Raw genomic sequence first — 19,969 nt, 5'->3', positions numbered from 1 at the left:
CAAATACCTCATACAACCTCACCCCATCTGAACTATCCCTTTAAACAGCAGAAATGGATGGATAGATTTCAGATCTATGTGGGAAAATATAATAAGTATCAGAAATACAAACATGACATAATGAGAACTTTTAGGTACTTTACACAGTCGTTGCTCAAATGTTTCACCAAGTTTGTGTTGTCTTGTATTGTCTCCCTTTGCGAGGCAGACTTTCTCTTGTTTTTTTTCACATGCACCAGCTGCGGATGTTGATACAGGTGTTGTCATACACACCACTTGTGCAATCTGTGCTCTAACAGGAAGAAGAAAGGCGTTTGTGTGCATAAATGAGTAAAATAAATTAACTAAATTAATGAACTGAATTAATTTCAAAGTACCGGTATTTTCCAAATGCAGTATAGTACCATTTGGAATACTCTAGTACCGCGGTACTATTTTAGTACCGGTATACCGTGCAACACTAGTATGGAGTTATGAAACGGGACCGTAAGTGTATTGTAGCCGCTGCTGATTGGTTAAGATTAAGCAAAGGTGATCAAAAGTGACCTTTGACATGAATTAAAATACAGTATACGTGTGCTTTTATCTCTTTGAATGTTTTTTATTTACGGTATGTATTATGTTTTTCCAGATACATCCAGATGCCCAGGCCATTCTGTTTCGAGCCCAGTAATCGTTACGTGGTTGCAATCAGGTTTCAGCGTCATGGGGTCTCACACAGACATCTCACTGCCTTCATTCTCATTGACTCGGTGAGCCCACCACCCTCATCATCCACCTCTGTATCTCTTTGACAGGTAGCAGCAGTGGTGGAATCTATCTAAGTGCATTAACTGAAGTGCTGTACTTAAAGGGGAACACCACCTAAATTAAGAATTCCAGTATGTTGTTTCCATGGCCTGGGAAAGTTCAATCAATGAGCATGAGCTACTCTCGCTGAAAGTCAGAAAGCAGAGAAGTAAGTCTCAAACTTGTGATGTCATCAAGTGTAAAATTTGGAGCTGCTTCATAGACAATAACTGGGAGCCTGGTTGTGTGGACCCACATGATGTTTCTTTTCTTCTTTATTCCCAAATGAGCTTTATTCTATTGTAGTGTTCTCAGTTCTGAAACAGAAAATGTACCCATATACTCAGAACAATGCCCTGGGTGCTCTCAGTATCATCTTGGACATCTTTAACAATTCATTGTCTATGGAGCAGCTCCTGACTTTATATTCTATGACATCACACATTTGAGCTGTAGCACTCTAGGTTTTGGATTTGGGAGTTGTTCCTGTTTACTGATACTTTTGAACTGTCATAGACCATAGGCATAACATGCATGAATTTTGAAGATGGGCGTAGTTCCAGTTTAAGTACAAATGTGAGGTTCTTGTACTTTCCTTCAGTCTTTTCTTTTCATGGCACTTTTACTCCACTACTTTTCAGAGAAAAATATAATTTTACTTTACTACAGTTACTTGACAGCTTTAGTACAGATTAAGATTTTGCATACATATGAACTATGATGTTTTGTTAAAATTAAACTACCCAACAGTTTACACAAGAGCAGCTGAAACAATTAGTCCATTAATGTTTGCAGTCACTTTATCTTTATATGAAAAAATATTTCATGGTTTTAGCTCCACAAGTGTAAGGGTTTGCAGAATTTCCTTTTAATTATTTTAATAATTGTAATTTGTTTTTAATCATTTTGAATTTTATACTATTGGCTGGGCACTGAAGATGTCACCGTTTTCAGAATTTTTACAAACAATAAATCAATAAATGGAGAAAACATTCAGCAGATAAATCTATAATGAAAATAATCATTAGTTTCAGTCTGATAGAAAATAGTTCAAATACATAATTAGAAAAATCAAACCGATAAGTAAAAAAAAAAAAAAGGTAAAATCCTGATTTTAAATTAATGCATGAGTAATAATAATCTAATATCACAGTATAGAACAGTATAATATTTTTCTGCAGTGAGTACTTTAATACTTTAAGTTTGTTTTCTCATTATAATTTTTATAGTTTTACTAGTACATTTTCAGTGCAGGACTTTGACTTGTAACAGTATTTTTAAAGTAGTACTTCCTCTACCACTGGGTAGCAGTACGTTTCAATATTAACATACCCATCTTTAATAAGTAGTTTGCTTTGGCTATGGCTGCATCAGTGCAGATCATTAGAGACAAACCTTCCTGGATTCAGGAAAAGTGTGTGTTAACTCATTGCTGAAGGTTTCACACTATGAGGTTTCCCCCTTGTGGTGGAAAATTACAAATGCAGATGTTGAATATATCTGGGCGTGGGATTAGTTTTAAAATAAGTAAGTAAAAGTCCTTTTAAGGCTCCTTTAAAGAGATTAAGGTCATTTCTGTAAACATGAAACAGATTTTGGTTTAGGTATGTATCTGTCCTGTTTTTACTCACAATGATTCCTGTCAACATAAAGCACAATGCAAGAAAAAATCTTTGGATTGTACAGTTGTTTTCTGTTTTTGAAACCCTTTTTTAAAAGCACTGTCATATTTTTATGTCTTACCTGCAATAGGAAAGTTAGGTTTACTGCCTCCTTGGCTTATAATCCCCACCTATTCACATCCATAGCTACAACTACACTAAAACCCTTCTTTTTAACCTTTATTTTTCCCCCCCAATAGCTGGTTCTGATCCCCAAATACACTGAGCTTCCTGGTTTCCAAGGTAACGAGCCAGAGGCCGAGCAGCGGCGGGACGAGATGACTCGATACATGTGTCTGGATTCCTTTATGATCACACCAATGCCCGCCCTGGCTGAGATGTGCTCCAAACTCATCTGTAGTATTTCATCCATCATTCATGATGGTGCTCTGCGTAAGTCAATACTGTGCAATTCAGAGGATGTTGGTTTAAACCACTGATGGGTCAAATCCTTGATTGCTTTTAAATAATAATAACTGGCTGATTTTTTTGTCTTGCCTTTTATCTGTATCTGTATCCAGCATGTCAGTGTGACCCTCAGGGCTCCATCAGTGGTGAGTGTGATAGGGTGGGAGGTCAGTGTCGTTGTAAGCCCAATGTGATGGGTCGACGATGTGACCAGTGTGCCCCAGCAACCTACGGCTTTGGAGTCAATGGCTGCACCGGTGAGTCTGCTATCTGATCAGCAAAGTCTGTCACATAATAACACCTTTAACTAACATCATCTGTCCCACGAGGTCAAACCAAAGCTGACGTTGCTGATACCTTTTGTCAACATCTCCAAAAATACAAAGAAATTCTATAAACCAGTGTTCTTGTAAGTTATTAATAACATACTCATAACACTGCTTTGTCGCCATCTGTCCAACCCACCAATGACAATGTCTAGCGTATTTAATCACTAATTATTAGATGGCATGTGAACTGAATTGTAGTGTTTATTTTAAAACACCATAATGCCTTTTGTAAAATAATCAAATCAATTTTTAAAATAAATACGTTAGAATAAATTATAAAAACTATTGTTGTAATATAAATCCTACAATATTACACAACTGTAGAATTGAAGAAAATACAAGCAGTCATTCTGCACAAACATGTCAGGACTAAATACGTGTAAGAGTGCTCTTGAGTGTGAGTAGATTCTGTTCATACATAAGAACAAATCCCAAATAAGAAAACACTGGTGAATGTCAGAATCTTTGTGAAAACTGCATACATGGGTAGGGGAAATTTCTTCTTAACAACGTTTGGTGAATGAGGCCTGACATCTGTGTGTGCTGTCCCAGTACATAGCTGAGAGCATCCCCACTGCCTCTTCTCTTACATTCACACACTCAAACAGTGGCGAGCTGGGGTGTAAATCCTTCTGCTTAACAGATGAATGTGTCAGCTGTGTTGCATGTAGCTACACCAGAAATGACACCTGATTTCAATGTATTTATCCAAGCTTGTCAGAGGTGTTGTTTCTCCCACAAAGATGGGTGATGAGTACACTGGTTCAAGCCTGTTCAGTAACAGCTGGGTAATTGAATCATCTGATAACCTACAGATGGAATCTGTGCTTGTTCGTTAACGAGGTTACTTTTTGTTTGTGGACATCACATAATGTGCCTTTTACACATTCTTCTGTGAGTAAACAGACTGTTGGGAGAATGCCTGTCAGATATGGGTTGGACTCCATTACTACACTCTCACTACTGGATTGTTCACGTCAATAGAGGAACTGTATGTAACCCTTTAAATCTTCCCATCCAGCCTGTGACTGCCACCCAGACGGCTCACTGAGCCACCAGTGTGACCCAGTTACAGGCCAGTGCCAGTGCAGGCAGGGAGCCACTGGGCGTCAGTGCTCAGACTGCCAACCAGGCCAGTGGGGCTTCCCAAGCTGCAGCCCCTGTCAGTGTAACGGCCACGCGGACATCTGTGACCCCCGCAGCGGGGAGTGCAGAGACTGCAGGGACTATACAGCAGGACACCTCTGTGAACGGTAAGAATCACTCTGGGTCAGACTTGACTAAACTTCATCGTTGGTCATCAGACTGGTGGTAAATGTCTCCCTCATTTGTTCCAGCTGTGTGAATGGGTTCTTTGGAAACCCAGTGCTTGGTTCAGGTGAGCACTGTCGGCCCTGCCCCTGTCCTGGTAACCCTGGCTCAGATCACTTTAATGGGCACTCCTGTCAAGCTGACCTCTCCTCCAACCAGATCATCTGTAACTGCAAACAAGGCTACACGGGTAAGCTATCCCGCTGCAGTGACATTCAGATATTCTTATATTGTTTGATCACTTTTTAGTATTCTATCGTTAAACTGTCTCTGTCTGATTGATAGTGTGAAAATCATAGAAACTGTAATGATTCTACAATAAAATTTTCACTACCCAACCCTCTAGTTTAGTTTCACATCAATGAAAAGCACTTTCAAAGCTAACAGTCATGCCATATTCTCCCTTTTTCTCTCCCTAGGGCCACGCTGTGCCCAGTGTGCCCCTGGTTACTATGGGAACCCAGAACAAGCCAGTGGGCAGTGCCTCCCGTGCAATTGCCATGGCAACATCGACACCCAGGACCCTGAGTCATGTGACCCCAGGACAGGCCAATGCCTCAAGTGCCTGTATCACACCGACGGCCCGTCCTGTGCCCACTGTCAACAAGGTTACTATGGCAACGCTTTGGCCCACGACTGCAGACGTGAGTGATGACAGCAGAAGTACATCTTTTTGTTGCTGTAACCATTTGCAAAACTCACATTTTATTATTTTGCCCCCAACTTTGTTTTCTTGTAATCCTAGATGACTGAAGCTAATTGTATACTAAATTCCCTGTAAGTTGCCCTAGATATGAACAGCTGAAATCTTAACTGAGCGTTGTAATATTTCATTATTTGTGTGTACAAACAGTTTGTTTTAACCAAAGGGTGTTGTATCTATATGTCCCAGTGGCATGCAACACTTACTGTATCCACAGAGATGAACCATACTGTCTTCTCTCTGTCTGTGTACTGAATATATGTTTCTCTGCTCAGGCTGCACCTGTGTAACTGCTGGTACCATCCAGTCTGCTTGCAGTGATGGACATTGTCACTGTGACCGGCAGACTGGAGCCTGCTCTTGCAGGGAGAATGTTGCCGGCCATAACTGTGATCAGTGTGCTCCTAACTACTGGAACTACGGTCAGGAACGAGGCTGTGAGCCCTGTGGCTGTGACCCACAACACGCCCTGGGCACTCATTGCAACATGGTGAGGAAACATGAAGCATAATGCAAAAATGAACTCCAACAAAAAGACATGTTTTTATTCTTGATCATTAGATATTCTTAGCTGTCTCACTCCCAGTCATTGTCAATCTGTGTTCTACAGTTCACAGGCCAGTGCCACTGTCGTCCAGGCTTTGGAGGCAAACAGTGCACTGAGTGTGAGCAGTTCCACTGGGGAGACCCGCAGGTGCAGTGTCAAGGTAACTCACTTTTTTGACAAATACTAGTGAATAAATAGCACTTGTGAACAGGAATGGTGAGTTTAGTCAGGGAACCAGACAAATCTGCAAGCTCATGTTTTATTTGCTCTGTAAGATGTGTCTGGTTCCCCTCTTATGCACACTTTCCAGTCGACCTGGCCCGCCTTGAGCCAAGCACAACCGCTGATCAAAAATGCAGCAGGTTTTAGATGACGACTGAGAACTTGCAACTTACGCAACTTGTGCAAAATACATGATGACGTCACTTATGGCTCAACCTCGTGCTGGGGACTAGCATAAACCTAATTTAGCCTAATTTAAAGGAGCACCACTGAGGCATTTTTTAAAACATCCAAGATGGCTTCAGCTGATGTGGAGCTTTCTATTTAAAGGTCCTGTGTGTAGGATTTAGGATGTATTGGTAGAAATGGAAAACAATATAGTAAGTAGGTTTTCCTTAGTGTATAATCACCTGAAAATATTATTAGTCGTGTTTTCACTACCTTAGAATGAGCAGTTTATATCTACATAGTGAGCGGATCCTTGTCCACGGAGTCTGCCATGTTGCATTGCCATGTTTCTACAGTAGCCCAGAGCAGACAAACCAAACATTGTTTCTAAATAGGGCCATTTGCATTGTTGCATTTTAGCTCCACCATGACAAACTGAACAGCAGCAGAAAAACACAGACTTTTTTTTAAAAGCGAAACTGTTTTATTCAGTGTTTTTACTTGTTTAAATCAGTGGGTCCATTTGTTTTGGAGAGGAGGAGACCTCTGCAGATAATTACGCTAATGGTAAAAACCCTCCGTAATAGTGAAGACTGAAAGACTTCTAACCTCCTAACTGGTTTATGCTTGCAACACAGGAGAAGTTTCAGCTGTTGCAATCTGCAGTCCTCCCTACTAGATGCCACTAAATCCTTTACACTGCTCCTTCAAGTGCTATTTTTAAACACTTGTTCACAGGTATATTGACATTAAACCGTCACAGCTCACCTCTGCATGCTCTAGTATAATTTAATTTAATTTAAATTAATTTAGTTCAGTTCAGTTCAGTTCAACTTTATTTATCCTATGGGAAATTCCTATACCAGAGAATGCTTCATTACAGTAACACAAAATACCGTAACAGCAGTTAACATGCACTAAAGAAAAAACAATAACAACCAGAACAACCAATGGGTTCCCCAGGTCAGGTCACACACTGGGCCCAATTTTTGAAACAATAGAGTATTAAATATAAGTAAAAATACATAACATAGAAAGTGAACCAGTGCCTAATAGCGTAAGATAGCAGTAAGATAAGTACAAGAGTTATTCAAAATGAACTTAAAATAGTGGAAAAATGCAGACTGCTCCTGAGAGTCAATGGGAAGTAGTATTGCAGAGTTTGAGAAAATATATTGCACTATATTGACAAATGTTGCACCACATTGACAAGTTAAAAAAATAAAAAACAAACCTTAGTACACTGTACTACGGGACAACTATTAAGAGTACATAAATAAGAGGAAAAGGTAATAAAAACACAAGACAACAAAGAGTAACTCTAACAGGCTGCCCTTAGACAGCACTGAAAACAGAAAGGATCAGAAGTCAAAAATGAACTGAGAGGTTCTAGAAAAACTGCCATTTCAAGCTAGAGTGAATCCTCTGTTTTGAGTAGAAACTATGCAGAAACATTTAATGAAGCTGTAGAACAGTCCATTATTGCTTCATGCCAAATCACACTAAAACCAAAATTCTTTTAAAAGAGGACACAGGATCTTCTGTAAATTGATCCAGTCTTGTTCGCCTCACACAATCACTGACTGAGCAGCCGCAGCTTCAGACCTTAGCCTGTGTCTACACAGAGGCCCGACTCCTTTTCCATTAATAATATAATTAAATAACTAAATGATGATAAATCTGGATGACAATGTGGCATCGTAAAACCATTACTATCTGCATCTTTAAGACATTGCTAGATTCATTCTTACAGTCTTTGGACCTGCAGATCATTTTTATGTTTTTATTTTCTGTGTTCTTCCTCTGTCCTTCCATCAGAGTGTAACTGCCATCCTCTGGGCTCAGAGATGGCCCAGTGCGATCGATTAACGGGGGCATGCGAGTGCAGGGAGGGAGCAGCGGGGAAGCGCTGTGATGAATGTGCACGCGGCTTCACTGGCGACTTTCCCAAGTGTGTCCAGTGTCACCCTTGCTTCGAACTGTGGGACGATACGGTGTGCCAGATTAAAAGGGACCTGGAACACATCCAGTATGTTACACAGAAGATCCTGGAGAGCGGGATCACGCCAGGAGTCGGGGACACACGTATCAAAGAGCTTGAGAGGAAGCTGAAGCAAGTGCAGGATCTGATCAGTGCGGAGGACAGTGACAGGATCCACCAGCTGATTGGACAGAGCATCGATGACCTCAGGTGATGATGTCACATAGTGTCTGGATGTTCATTTAGGATGTTAAGCATGATCTGTCACCTGCCACCAACTGCCTGGATGTTATGTAAAATATCCTGCTCTATGTGTTCCAGGGCTGAGATCGCCATGACCGACGGGCGTCTGATGGTCGTCACCAGAGAGCTAAATACAACAGCAGAAGAAGATAGGGCACTGAGGCGCACATTGGGTGACCTAGAGAGAGAGCTGAGGAACGTCAACGCCACTGTGGCTCACAAACGACGCCTACTGGATGACTACCTCACCTCAGGATTTGCAGGTAACTTAATCAAGTAAAGTAATAATGATACATTCATATTAAGTAAACCTCAATCAAGCAACTGCAAAATATTATGAAAGAAATTCTAATATTAGTTATTATTAGGGGTGTCCCCGACAAAGAATTTTCATAGTCGAATCTGATTTGACAGATTTTTCCTTTAGCTGACTAATCATCGAATCATGTTGTTTTCCCCCTCACTGATTTGCATCAGTTTCCGCTCCAGAGAAAAGAGCTAAAACACCCAAATAAACAAATTTAATTCTTCAGTTGGCATAATAAGATAATAATAATAAAAGTAAAAGGGTTCTCATTTTATCTTTATGTTTATTCCTTTCACTTCATCAAGATATGATGCTCTAGATGAGCGCAGACGTGCTGCAGCCTCATCCATGTCTTTAACAGGAGTCGTTTCTGACTCGTCAGAACTTGCCATGTCATTCACAAATAAACATCCAAAAACATCATCAAAAGGTTTAGAAACAGTTTTTCTTCTTTCTGACTTCAAGTTACTTCATTAATCAACTCGGGTTCATACAAGTTCATCCACACGGACCGCGCGTCACCACTCTCAATTGTTTGGCCACGTCGGACAAAAAGTAGCCAAATAAAAAATCTGAGTCTATCAAGAAAACAATCAGCAGTGAAAATCGTTTCGAGACACTGAAACGAATAATCCTTCAAAAAAGTTTGATTTGAGAGCACATACCTCCTCCAAAGTGTTTGTTTATGTGCTCCGCCACCGTAAATCACTGTAGGCCTCGATGCTGCTCTGATGGTCCTGCAGTGCACTCACTCACCTCACTTTATTTGGATCGAGCAACTGGGTGATTTATTCATGCGTAGTATTGATTATGCCTACTGATTAAACGCACACGTCATTTTCAGTTTTTTATTAACAGAAATTAGGCTGATGTTTGTATCAAAATAGGCTATATACCATGAATTACTAGAAAACAAATACATTCTATGTCAAATCAGCAGCAGTGAGCACCCCCATATAGTCAGAATGGTACGGTCTTGTTTCATAACTACATTTTGTGACGGGCAGTCAAATCAGACTTCTCTGAATCGAATCACCGAATCATTGACTATTTGGGGTCACCCCTAGTTATTATACATAAAAGTATAAAAACTTTGGCTTGTTTTCTCACAGATCAGTTTGAGAAAGTGAAGAAATACTATCGGGAGTCAGTGGAGGCCGAGGAGAAATGCAACGCATCAGTGTCCGGGCCTCTCAGTCCTGTGGAACAGTCCAAAGAAACCCGTGCTATCACTGAGGACCTGCTGGACGCCAGTAAAGACAAGTTCCTCCGCGCTCTGGCTGCTCAGAACAGATCATTAAACGAGCTGCAGCAGAAAGCCCACGACCTCGACAAGAAGGTCCATCACCTCAGTCACAAGGTAGGTAGTGTTGGGGATTTCATTTATTCATTATTTCGTCAATTTATCCCAGAAGGTGGAAAAACAGATTGAAATTTTGATTTTCCTTGAGGAAAAAATAGGGAGAGCTGCACTGGGTTAAGACTCTGTGTAGTTGGTTGTAGAAAAAATCAGGTACTCTTCAAGGATGGCGCAGAGTCACTTAAAGATTAAAAACCCTGATGAAGACCCGACATCAGAAACGTGCTGGTCTACACATGTACTAATAAAGGATTTTAAACTACAGTTAGAATGCCTCGGATGTAGTTTTTGACTTCCTGCCCATACGATGGACTTTTTCACCGAGTGAACTGGCCAGTTTTGTTTCGTTTGTTTGTCCCCCCCCCACCCTTTTTTCCCTCTGTTTTCATATTGAGGTGGATAATCTAGTAAACAGCAAAGCTAAAAACAAAAAACATTTCTGTTTTTCTGTTATTTTGTTTTGTGCTGCATGTCTCCACCACGCACAAACAAAGAAAAACATTGAAGAAATGTTTTATCCCCTTAATGTTTTTATTTCTGACTGTAGGTTGATTACTGGCAGCTTCAATACAAATAATAAAATAAATAATATAGAAAACAATGCTGTTTCCACTTTGAGATGTTTTTTCATGAAGAAATACTTTACCCCCAAAATGACCATTTGAATATTAATTACTTTCCACATGTTACATTGAATTTGTGGAGAAAACTGTGTCTTTCTCATATTCCTCCACAGTGAATGAAGAATCCAAAAAATTACCAATATTGTTGATGTACTAAAGGCATCGGTGGCTGCGTTTAACAACAGCAAATTTATATCAAAACATCCGTTTAGTCTCATTTATCCAGTCGAATGCTCAGTACTCAGTCCAATGGGAAACTAAAAGTGAGATTTATCTATGCTCTGTTCAAAGCCAACCAAAACTGTGATTTTACCTTGCTGAACATGGGTAGCAGCTGGTCTACCGTTGCCTCAATAGGTAGTGCCCGTTGTAAAGGGCTGTCTGATTGGTAAGTGCTCAGCATATTACTGGATAAATGAGACCTGGATTATACTGCACAAGTTGTGAGAAAGTTTTGTTGAATGTTCTGATACAGTTTTGCTTTTGTTAAATGTGGACCCCTATGACTTCAATTCATCAAGAATTTTCTCCATTTTTGGATTCTTCATTCACCATGGAGGTATGTGAGAAAAACAAATTTTTCTTCACAAATTAATCATAACACAGGCTGAGTGATTCATATACGAATGGTCATTTGGGGATAAAGTATTCCTTTAAATTTGTTTCTGAAGGTATGTTTTGTTTTGTTTTTTTTCTCTGAATGTATTTTTAATCCTTTTCTCATTCCACTGACCCAACTATTTCATGTGATTGATAATGCACTGGTGCTCCCTCCAGGTATGTGGTGGTCATGGCAATGGCAGTGTCAATGGCAGTTGCCCAGACAGCCAATGCGGAGGTGCTGGTTGCCGTGACGATCAGGGCAATCCTGTATGTGGAGGAGAGGGATGCAACGGGACAGTGAGCACCTCTGTAGCAGCACTGAATCTTGCCAGGAATGCCACTAACAGAGTGAACGCTGCCGATGAGGAGCTGCAGAGTGTGGCGAGAAAGGTCATTTTCATTGAATATAGTGTAGAAGTGGTGGTGTACTCTCTTACCTGCTATGACTATAAAGTATAACGTCTTTCTGTTGACATCTTGGTTTCCTGTCTCCAGCTCCAGGATATCGCCTCTCTGACACAGGACGTGAAGAACCAGGCGATGAACACACTGGAGAAAGCCCAGAAAAAGAAGGACCACTTTGAAAACAACAACAAGAAGCTCAAAGATTTCATTAAGAAGATCAGAAATTTCCTCACTGGTATATGATAATAATAATTATCATCATTTCCATTGTGGCAGAAATTATTTTCTTGTATTAAATTAGATGTTGGTGACTGAATTTTTCCCCTTCATCCCTTTGTTGTCCAGAGGAGGGAGCAGATCCAGAGAGCATAGAGAAAGTGGCTCGGCAGGTGTTGTCCATCACCCTGCCGGACAACATGACTGCTCTGGACAGAATGGTCATGCAGATAAAGACCAGCCTTTCAAACCTCACCAACATTGAGGGGATCGTCAACCAAACATCGCAGCACATCAGCACAGCCAAGGAGCTGCTCAACAAAGCTAAAGATGCCAAGTAAATAAGGCTTCTGTTTTTCTTGTTTGCTTTTTAAATTAAGACCACATTTGCCTAAACCATCTTGCTTGCTGTCAGAAAGAGCACAGTTGCTCAATTCACAATTCTGGTGTGAGACACCAGCTCAAAGCTGCCTGAACAAATACAACACACATTGGGGGTGCTGCTGGGAAGCTGGTCCATGCAGCCATGCATCTCCACAAACACTGGACATCGCAAACGAGTTAGACGTTATTTCCCTTGTGTGCTGAAAATGATATATTGCAAATTTTGTATCACTTTGTACATCTGCTATGTAGAGCCCCTCTCCTCACCCTTAAATGCGCCGCACGAAGGCGTAATGAGAGTTTACTCAATTCGCCATGGCAGAAGAGAGCAGCAGCGTCACATGGTCAAACTCCTCCCAGGAGGAAACTGATGTTTTGGTCCGGGAGGTCCAAGCTCGCAGTGTCCGAATATACGGAACTGCAAGCAGACCTCCATGGGCTGATGATGCAAAGGTAGCCTGGGAGGAGGTCACCACAATTGTAAGTCAATGTTGCGTTTCTCTCGTGCGCATGCGCTCTCTCTTTCTCTCTCGCAGTCTCACTCTGTTTCTTTTCTTTTGACTTTTCTAAGATGACAGATGCTGAATATATACTCCCTATCTGATGCTGTGGCTGTTTGTGGTTGGCTGAGAGGGATGTGAACTCATTAGTTTGCTGTGTTAATCAAATCAGGTTGGGTTTCCATTACGTGTGCCAAACGTGCCAAACGGTGCCAATCCCCTTTGATCTGACATCAGATGTGACGGGACAGTTGATATAGAGATACATTTATGTGCTGATTACAGATAGTTGCATTGAATAGTGTTTTTTGTGGGTATTTATTGCATTGTTAATGTGCCTGATATTCTGGAAACCTGCCTGTGAGGTTTTGGTGACATGTGTGCACTGTCCGCCGGTCAGCCAAACTTTGGCTTACACCAGCTGCGCTCCGCCTGCGCTGACAATAGACCTGGTTTCAGCTGGCGAGCTTTTAGCGCACCTTTGGCGAAGCCTTTTGGCACGAAACTGTCACTGCGCCAAGCTGGATCTGTCGACACCTCCCCCTGCTGCGCTGCCACACCCATCTCAGCGCACCTCGGTCTGCCAAACTACCAAACTGAGCGCGCCTTGGGTTGTGCTGCTCGAAACTAGCTCTACGCGGGGTTCGCCACCCTGCGCTGCGCTGGGAAACTAGAGCCCAACAACTTAAAATTCATGTGAATCAAATGATGTTTGTCACACAAGGCCTACTTCCTGTTCCCAGTAAGTGGAGCAATTGAATTGACTCAGTATTTGCAAGTAGATGTAGTCAGGCCAGAACTCAAGCATGATAAATTTCGGGCAGACTGGACAACATACACTGAGGTTACAGTAACTTCCTACCATGAAAACTCAAGATTTTTTCTGTTTTTCCCTTTTACCATAGAGTTCAATTTTTAAGTTTTGACGGTGTCTCTCATGTTGGTATTTTTATTTGACTTGTTTTGTTTTTTTGAGTGGCAGTGATTTTATGTTTGTGTAGAAATGCTACACAAACTAAATTAAGGTAAACCTTACCTACTATATTGATTACGTCATAATAATAACAACAACCTTTTGTATTTGTCTAATTTCTGGTGACATTGTGTAGGAGCCGAGCAGAGGGAGTGAAGGATACAGCCAATCGTACCCAGCAGGCACTGGATGTGTCTGAGAAGGCCATACAGAAAGCACGAACAGCCCTGAGCGAGGCCAGAGACAACCTGAACAGCACAAGGAATGCTACAGATGAGGTACAGCAAGCTTGAAAATTAGCTGTGTGTTTGATATCTTATTTGCTGTTTCACATACTCTACCTAGTTATAGGTTACAGGCAATTGAACCACCTGCTTGTGCTTGCTTTTCTTTCCAACATCAACATACTACATTCCCCTATTTCCTCGTTCATCCCCTCAATTCTTAACCTTTTTTGTTTCACTCCTGTCTAGGTGAATGAGAGGCTAACACAGCTGCAGGATAAGCAGATGGATGTTATGATGCGTTTAAACAACCTCTCCATGGAGGTAGAAGCTCTCAGGAACAAGACAGAGCAGAACAGACAGATGGCAAAGGACGCCAACGCACTGGCTAACAACGCCACCAACCTAGCAACCTCACTGAAGCAGGTGTGGGCAGATTTTTTATGATTTTATTTAAAACAATATATGTCATGCCTGTCCCAGAATGGATAAAAGGGAGCTGATATTGTCGACAACATCAGGATTTTTTTTATGGTAAATAAAGTGGAATCATAACTAATATTATCGCATTGTCTCTCCCAGAGTCTCAACGACACAGAGAACAGGTACCGGGAGCTGCAGAGGAAGGTGGACTCTCTTGGTGGAGAGTCTGGAGATCTGAACAGCATCAACCAGAAGGCCAAGGACATGAAGAAGGAGGCAGAAGACCTCTTAAACAAGGCCAGCAAAGGGATAGAACAACTCAGGAGTGAGTACATGAAGCTGTTCTCAGGGCTGACTGTCCTTTAATTAGGTGGACTGCGTACAGTAGGGAGGTGTAATGAAACAGTTAACCTCTCCTCATCTGTTCTACTGTCAGGATATAGTGACCGCTTCAGTTAAGTTGTTTTTGTAAAAGTTACCAATTGCAGCTTTGTTGATTCCTGTGGATACTTTGATTATCCATTGATGGTATTCAGCTGTAGAGATTCCCCTTTTGTTTCCTATTTTGACTTCTCTTCCTGTCCGTGGTTGCAGAACTGGAGAAAAAGTTCAAGAATAACGAGCAGCGGATGCAGAAGCAGCGCATGGAGCTGGACGGGCTGAAGGAAAACGCTACTCTGGTGCGGGATGAGATCCGGGAACAAGTGCAGAAGTACAGTAACTGTGTGTGAGGATGCTACAGTTCCCTGTTTACCATTTGCTGCTGTAGTTCAGAGCAGAGTTATGACTGATGCTGTGACCGGGACAGAAAAACGACATCAACCATAAAAACAAAACCCTGCTTGGGCACCTCCAATCTTTCACTGGTATATTAAGTTTTACACATTACCTGTCAAGTGTTATATCACAGAAATGCCTTCCTCTGTCCATGTACTGTACCACTTTTTGACACTGTCCTGTATGGTGTTTATGTCTCTAAGCTATTACATCAAGTGGATGACCTGTGGAGAGTATTCGTTTCATTGTATAGGCTATGATAATTGATTACATGAATAATAAACAGAAGAAATATATCAGAATATGCTATCAAAAAAATTGATATTTTGACCAAAAGTGCTCATAATATTTTGTGTGTTTTGCTGTAATTTGATCACATGAGTATGATATTTACGATATGACATTCCTATTAAGAAATATGTTTGATTTTTGAAATTTAAAGTTGTGTTTATTTTTATTACAAAAGAAACTCTTGATTAAATTCATATAAATACATACACAAGTATTCTTGTAAGCAAAATTCATTCTGAGCTGTGATGATGGAGACAAATAAATTTGATACTGTTTATGTATCACATCATGTGTCCCGTTTGTGTGTGCAGAATTTACAATATGAAGTTTATGTTTTTTAGCACATTTGCATCAGTAAATGTTGTTTTAATGTCATGGTCACAAGGGGGCGCCATATGTTTAGCAAGTGTGTTCCTCCTGTCTTCAGCCTCACCTATGCTCTCTTTGACTCTGTTCTTGCACCTGTTAACTTTTCACAGCACAGTTTGACATGTTATAGCAGGAAAAGCACTGGTGTAATTGATAAAAGTAACTGCATTCTATTAAGGTGAGTGATGGATAAAATGGCTGCTTGCACATGAAAGGGTTGATCATGATGATGACCCCGCAGAGAATTATCACCTGACTCTCCAGCTCCCCTCAGCCGACTACTTCAACTCAAGAGTTTCTCAGCATCTCTGGGGAATTTCCTGCGCCTTTTCTTCAGAGTCTTTAAAGATAGAATGAGATAAATATGAGATAAATGTCATGACTGAGGGGTTGTGAGCTAATTAATGGGGTAGGAAAGGAAGAAAAAAAACTAAACCTCTGGTGTACTGATTTGTATTCAAATCCTGGACTTTTCTCTAAGCTTATTTTTTCATATATATAATTTTATCTCTTCGGGCCTCAAACAACTTATCTGAAATGTGACGAGGAGCCAAAACGACATGACCTTTTTGTTGTGAGGGTCAGAAGCCAAAAGGTTGAACCAGTGGTTTAACGCTGCATTTGTGGTGTCAGAATGATTAAAAAAAATTGGTTCAGACCAGGAAAAAAATCCCATGCTCCCTTGAGTCAGAACAACTTTGAAAGTCAATTGATTGTAATAAACTTTTTATCAGTTCACATATTGCATGTCAGTTTTTTGCTCAAATGTAATGTGTAATATGGTGTTTGATTGTAACTGTTATTGTCCACATAGTTAGTTTTGTTAGTTTTGTGTTAGTTTTAATACCCGTAAGGTTAAGTTATATTTCAGTAGTTCTAGGGGATGAACTGATGCAGGAACAAGTCTGGGACAAAATGACTGTACTATAAAGCTTCAAACTGTTATCAATGTGTTGTTTAAATGCTCTGAGCAATAACATAACAACACATCTTCCTTTTAACATCCATGTTGTTTCCATATTATGACTTAAAGCTCAGGAACACACCAAGTTCAAAAGAACGGATCATCAGAGGAGCACATGAATGCAGCCTAATCTTTTTCTGTAAATTCTTAATAAAACCAGTAACTATGTCTGTGAAATTAAAGGAATGTTTCTGTCTGAAATGTAGTGGAGCAAAAGTATGATCTAACATAAAATGGAAGTATGAAATTGTACTAAAGTAGCCTACAGTACTTGAGTAAACAAACTTAGTCACTCTCCACCAATAGTTGAAGACCTCATATTCCCAGCAGAGGTCTGATTGCAACAACTGAAAACACCTGTGTGGATGTTGAGGGTCCCTGTGTGTGTGTGTGTGTGTGGGGGGGGGGGGGGGGGGGCAATCATCGCTAACATGTTGACCACAAGCTCTGTTCAGTCATAGGTTCCTCAGCCACATATCTATATGTACATATGTGTGGAGTCCCATTCATTCCCCTGCTGTTCTCAGGATGAAGGAGCTGTGCTATTCTCTGTTGGGCTCTGGCACTGGATCCTGAGCTCTAACAAAGAGAGGCTGTCCTCTGGCAGTGCAGGGAATGTGTAATATGACAGAGATTTACAGCAGGCTTTGTTCTGGAGACCACAGCACCTGTACACATCTGACATGCTGTGTTATAGAGAGTGATCCCAAAGAAAAAGGTGATTTGATGACATGCTCTTAAAATGTGATAGATTGCATTCATATGTTTTGTCTAAAGCCTTCAGAAGATCCATACACTGAATCAGATAAAAGCTACATGAAAATAGAGTCTGTCTCTGTTCCCCACTGTATGACTGCAAGCAGCGGAGATCGTCTCAACCACCTGTTTTGAGACTGAGCAGGCAGCCTGGGGATCTGTGATCTGTGCGCGCCCACGGGCTGCTCACTGGTTGCAATCAAAGGGAATCTAATCCGTCCAGCAGGGAGCGCGCATTCCTGCTCCCAGACACACACAGGGGCTCGCTGGAAAACATGAGCTGGGTTTGCTGAGGAAAACCTGCAGGTCTCCCTGAAAAATATTACATTAGAAAATGACACCAATGATAAGGTAATTGTAAAGACATGGAACAGAGTGTCTGTAAGATATCATTTTATGTACCTCATATCAAAGCCTGCTTCATGTTTGCCTCATATATGTGTTTTTTTCTCTCTATGCAAAGTTACTGAGAGAGACAACTATACTTTTTTAATCAGGAATTAGCCCACCACCCTCTAAAATATAAATGGTACAATGTAATCCTTCCTACCATTTGATAAAGCACATTTTTAGTTATGATAAATTGCTGAAAAACAAGTTGTGGCCTAAATTAACCTGAGAGCCAGCACTTGGAGTATGTTTTTGGCCCAAAAAAACGCCCTGCAGTTTTCAGAATTGCACATTTCTAAGTGGCCTGCTTTCATGAAGTCAGTGTGAAATGCATAAAAATCTTTCATTGACATGTGACCTGTTGTGTATGTCTACCAATGGGCTGAGATGACAATTAATAGTAAAAGTTAAAGCCTAATGCAGTTTGCAACCTGGACCCTATTTCCCAGTGTTTCTGTGTCCAAGTGACTCATAGGAGCAACAGTTTTTGAAAGAAGTCCAGTACTGAGAGAGAGTGCTGCAGCCAGCAGCGGCAAAACAGGCTGTAATGTAACCACTCGGGACAGTTATGAATGAACCATCACTTTACGTCCACTAAAGTGCTTGTTTTGCCACTGACAGGCTCAAATAATTATTGTAAGTATCTGACAACATAACAAAAAGCACCTCTAGCGAGGTAGACCTACTTGTTAAAGAGTAAGATCCTTTTTGTTGAACCAGAAACAGCCCCAAATTTGCTATCACCAAACCCACCAGGCTCCATTTCAACAAATAGTAATTATAGCATGATTAGAGCCAGCATATATCTTTTTACATCTGACAGGATGAATTAATGGTTCAGAGTTGGTGTCTGTTGGAACAGTGGAAAGACAAATCACGACGGCTTTAGTGAGATTTATCTTCTCCATGTTGACTTTGAATGAAGTATGTTTTACGATGATAAAATTGCTGCTTATTTAAATTGAATCAGGTGAGTGTGCTGATAGCTACTCTAGGGCTGTTTCTGGTTAAACAAAATGGTCTATCTCTGTAGGGATCCACCAGAAAAAAACAACAAACTGTTGAGCTGTTCCACCGAAACACTGACGAATAAGTCTGATCTAGTTCTATAAAGATTGCAGTGTCCATAGAGGTGGCCAGATGGAGCCACTGAAAACCTTGGGTGGCACACCAAAACCAAAATCCATAACTGAATTCCAAGAATTTGCTGATGCTGTTTAAGTATATAGGCTAGTTAAAAACTATGTCAATATGCAGAGCTAAGGAATCGCATACTGATGTATTTTGGTTTATTGTTCTACAATTAGTACTACTGATAATCTGATGTGCATAGACTAACACCGGTACAGTTAATAATTTGAAAGAGTACATTGACTGTCAGGAACAAAACATTACCTGGGAACAGGCCCACTTAAGTTTCGGGGAGACATGTTGGTACCCATAGCACCCATTTCTTTCAGATATCTTGAAGTGAGAGTTTAAGGGACCCCTTTGAGAGTGGCCATGCCAGTTGCTCCCCCGCCAAAATTTAGCCTAAATGTGGACTATTATTTAGTCCCTTTCCTGTCAAGCTATGTCGACATGGTTGGCATCATTGGGTGCCTTACGTTGTCTAGTTTTACAACATACCACTACCATCTTGCTAACCTACACAACCTCTTAAAGACAGTATAATAAGCCTCCAGTTATTTTCACCGGGGGGGCTAACATGTGTAGGCCTAATCATATCTGTTACCGTAGGGCATGACAAATATTCACACAGGAAAATTCATCATCTTTTGAAATGTGTTGCATGTCTACATTGAATGTATGTATCCACTGAGTTTCAGGCCTATTGAATAGGCCTAAGTGTTTATTTCACTTTAATGGAGGCCAAATCTTAAACATTTGCCAGAGGGTCATTATTAAAACAAAGTCAATAAATACGGAGAAAAAATGTTTGGGACCATTAAAGGTTTATTGTCTTTTTTTAAACATCCGCCCACCCCGGGACTCGAGCACACGACCGCATGTCTCGCGCCCTCCCCCGTCACTGTCCCGCT

General features: G+C 40.9%; 1 protein-coding gene across 3 annotated transcripts in view; it reads left to right on the top strand.

Annotated features, from left to right (window-relative positions):
* The window catches only part of lamb2l (laminin, beta 2-like), a 76,037-nt gene extending 60,305 nt beyond the window's left edge, over window positions 1–15,732 (top strand). For all 3 annotated transcript variants that reach the window (XM_078170277.1, XM_078170276.1, XM_033629340.2), the window contains exons 18-35: window positions 632–752; window positions 2,651–2,843; window positions 2,972–3,115; window positions 4,209–4,440; window positions 4,525–4,688; window positions 4,918–5,142; window positions 5,477–5,691; window positions 5,812–5,908; window positions 7,957–8,329; window positions 8,441–8,625; window positions 9,782–10,029; window positions 11,430–11,645; window positions 11,751–11,895; window positions 12,006–12,213; window positions 13,870–14,011; window positions 14,207–14,383; window positions 14,540–14,705; window positions 14,975–15,732. In XM_078170277.1, coding sequence (XP_078026403.1) covers window positions 632–752; window positions 2,651–2,843; window positions 2,972–3,115; window positions 4,209–4,440; window positions 4,525–4,688; window positions 4,918–5,142; window positions 5,477–5,691; window positions 5,812–5,908; window positions 7,957–8,329; window positions 8,441–8,625; window positions 9,782–10,029; window positions 11,430–11,645; window positions 11,751–11,895; window positions 12,006–12,213; window positions 13,870–14,011; window positions 14,207–14,383; window positions 14,540–14,705; window positions 14,975–15,111 — 3,388 coding nt within the window. In that variant the 3' untranslated portion in view covers window positions 15,112–15,732. The remainder of the gene's footprint in view (window positions 1–631; window positions 753–2,650; window positions 2,844–2,971; window positions 3,116–4,208; window positions 4,441–4,524; window positions 4,689–4,917; window positions 5,143–5,476; window positions 5,692–5,811; window positions 5,909–7,956; window positions 8,330–8,440; window positions 8,626–9,781; window positions 10,030–11,429; window positions 11,646–11,750; window positions 11,896–12,005; window positions 12,214–13,869; window positions 14,012–14,206; window positions 14,384–14,539; window positions 14,706–14,974) is intronic.
* The last annotated feature ends 4,237 nt before the right edge of the window (window positions 15,733–19,969 follow it).

This window comes from Epinephelus lanceolatus, chromosome 8, assembly GCF_041903045.1.
Source record: "Epinephelus lanceolatus isolate andai-2023 chromosome 8, ASM4190304v1, whole genome shotgun sequence".
Lineage (NCBI taxonomy): Eukaryota > Metazoa > Chordata > Actinopteri > Perciformes > Serranidae > Epinephelus > Epinephelus lanceolatus.
The sequence above is the reverse complement of the archived record's forward strand: the minus strand, read 5'-3'. Positions and strand labels throughout refer to the sequence as shown.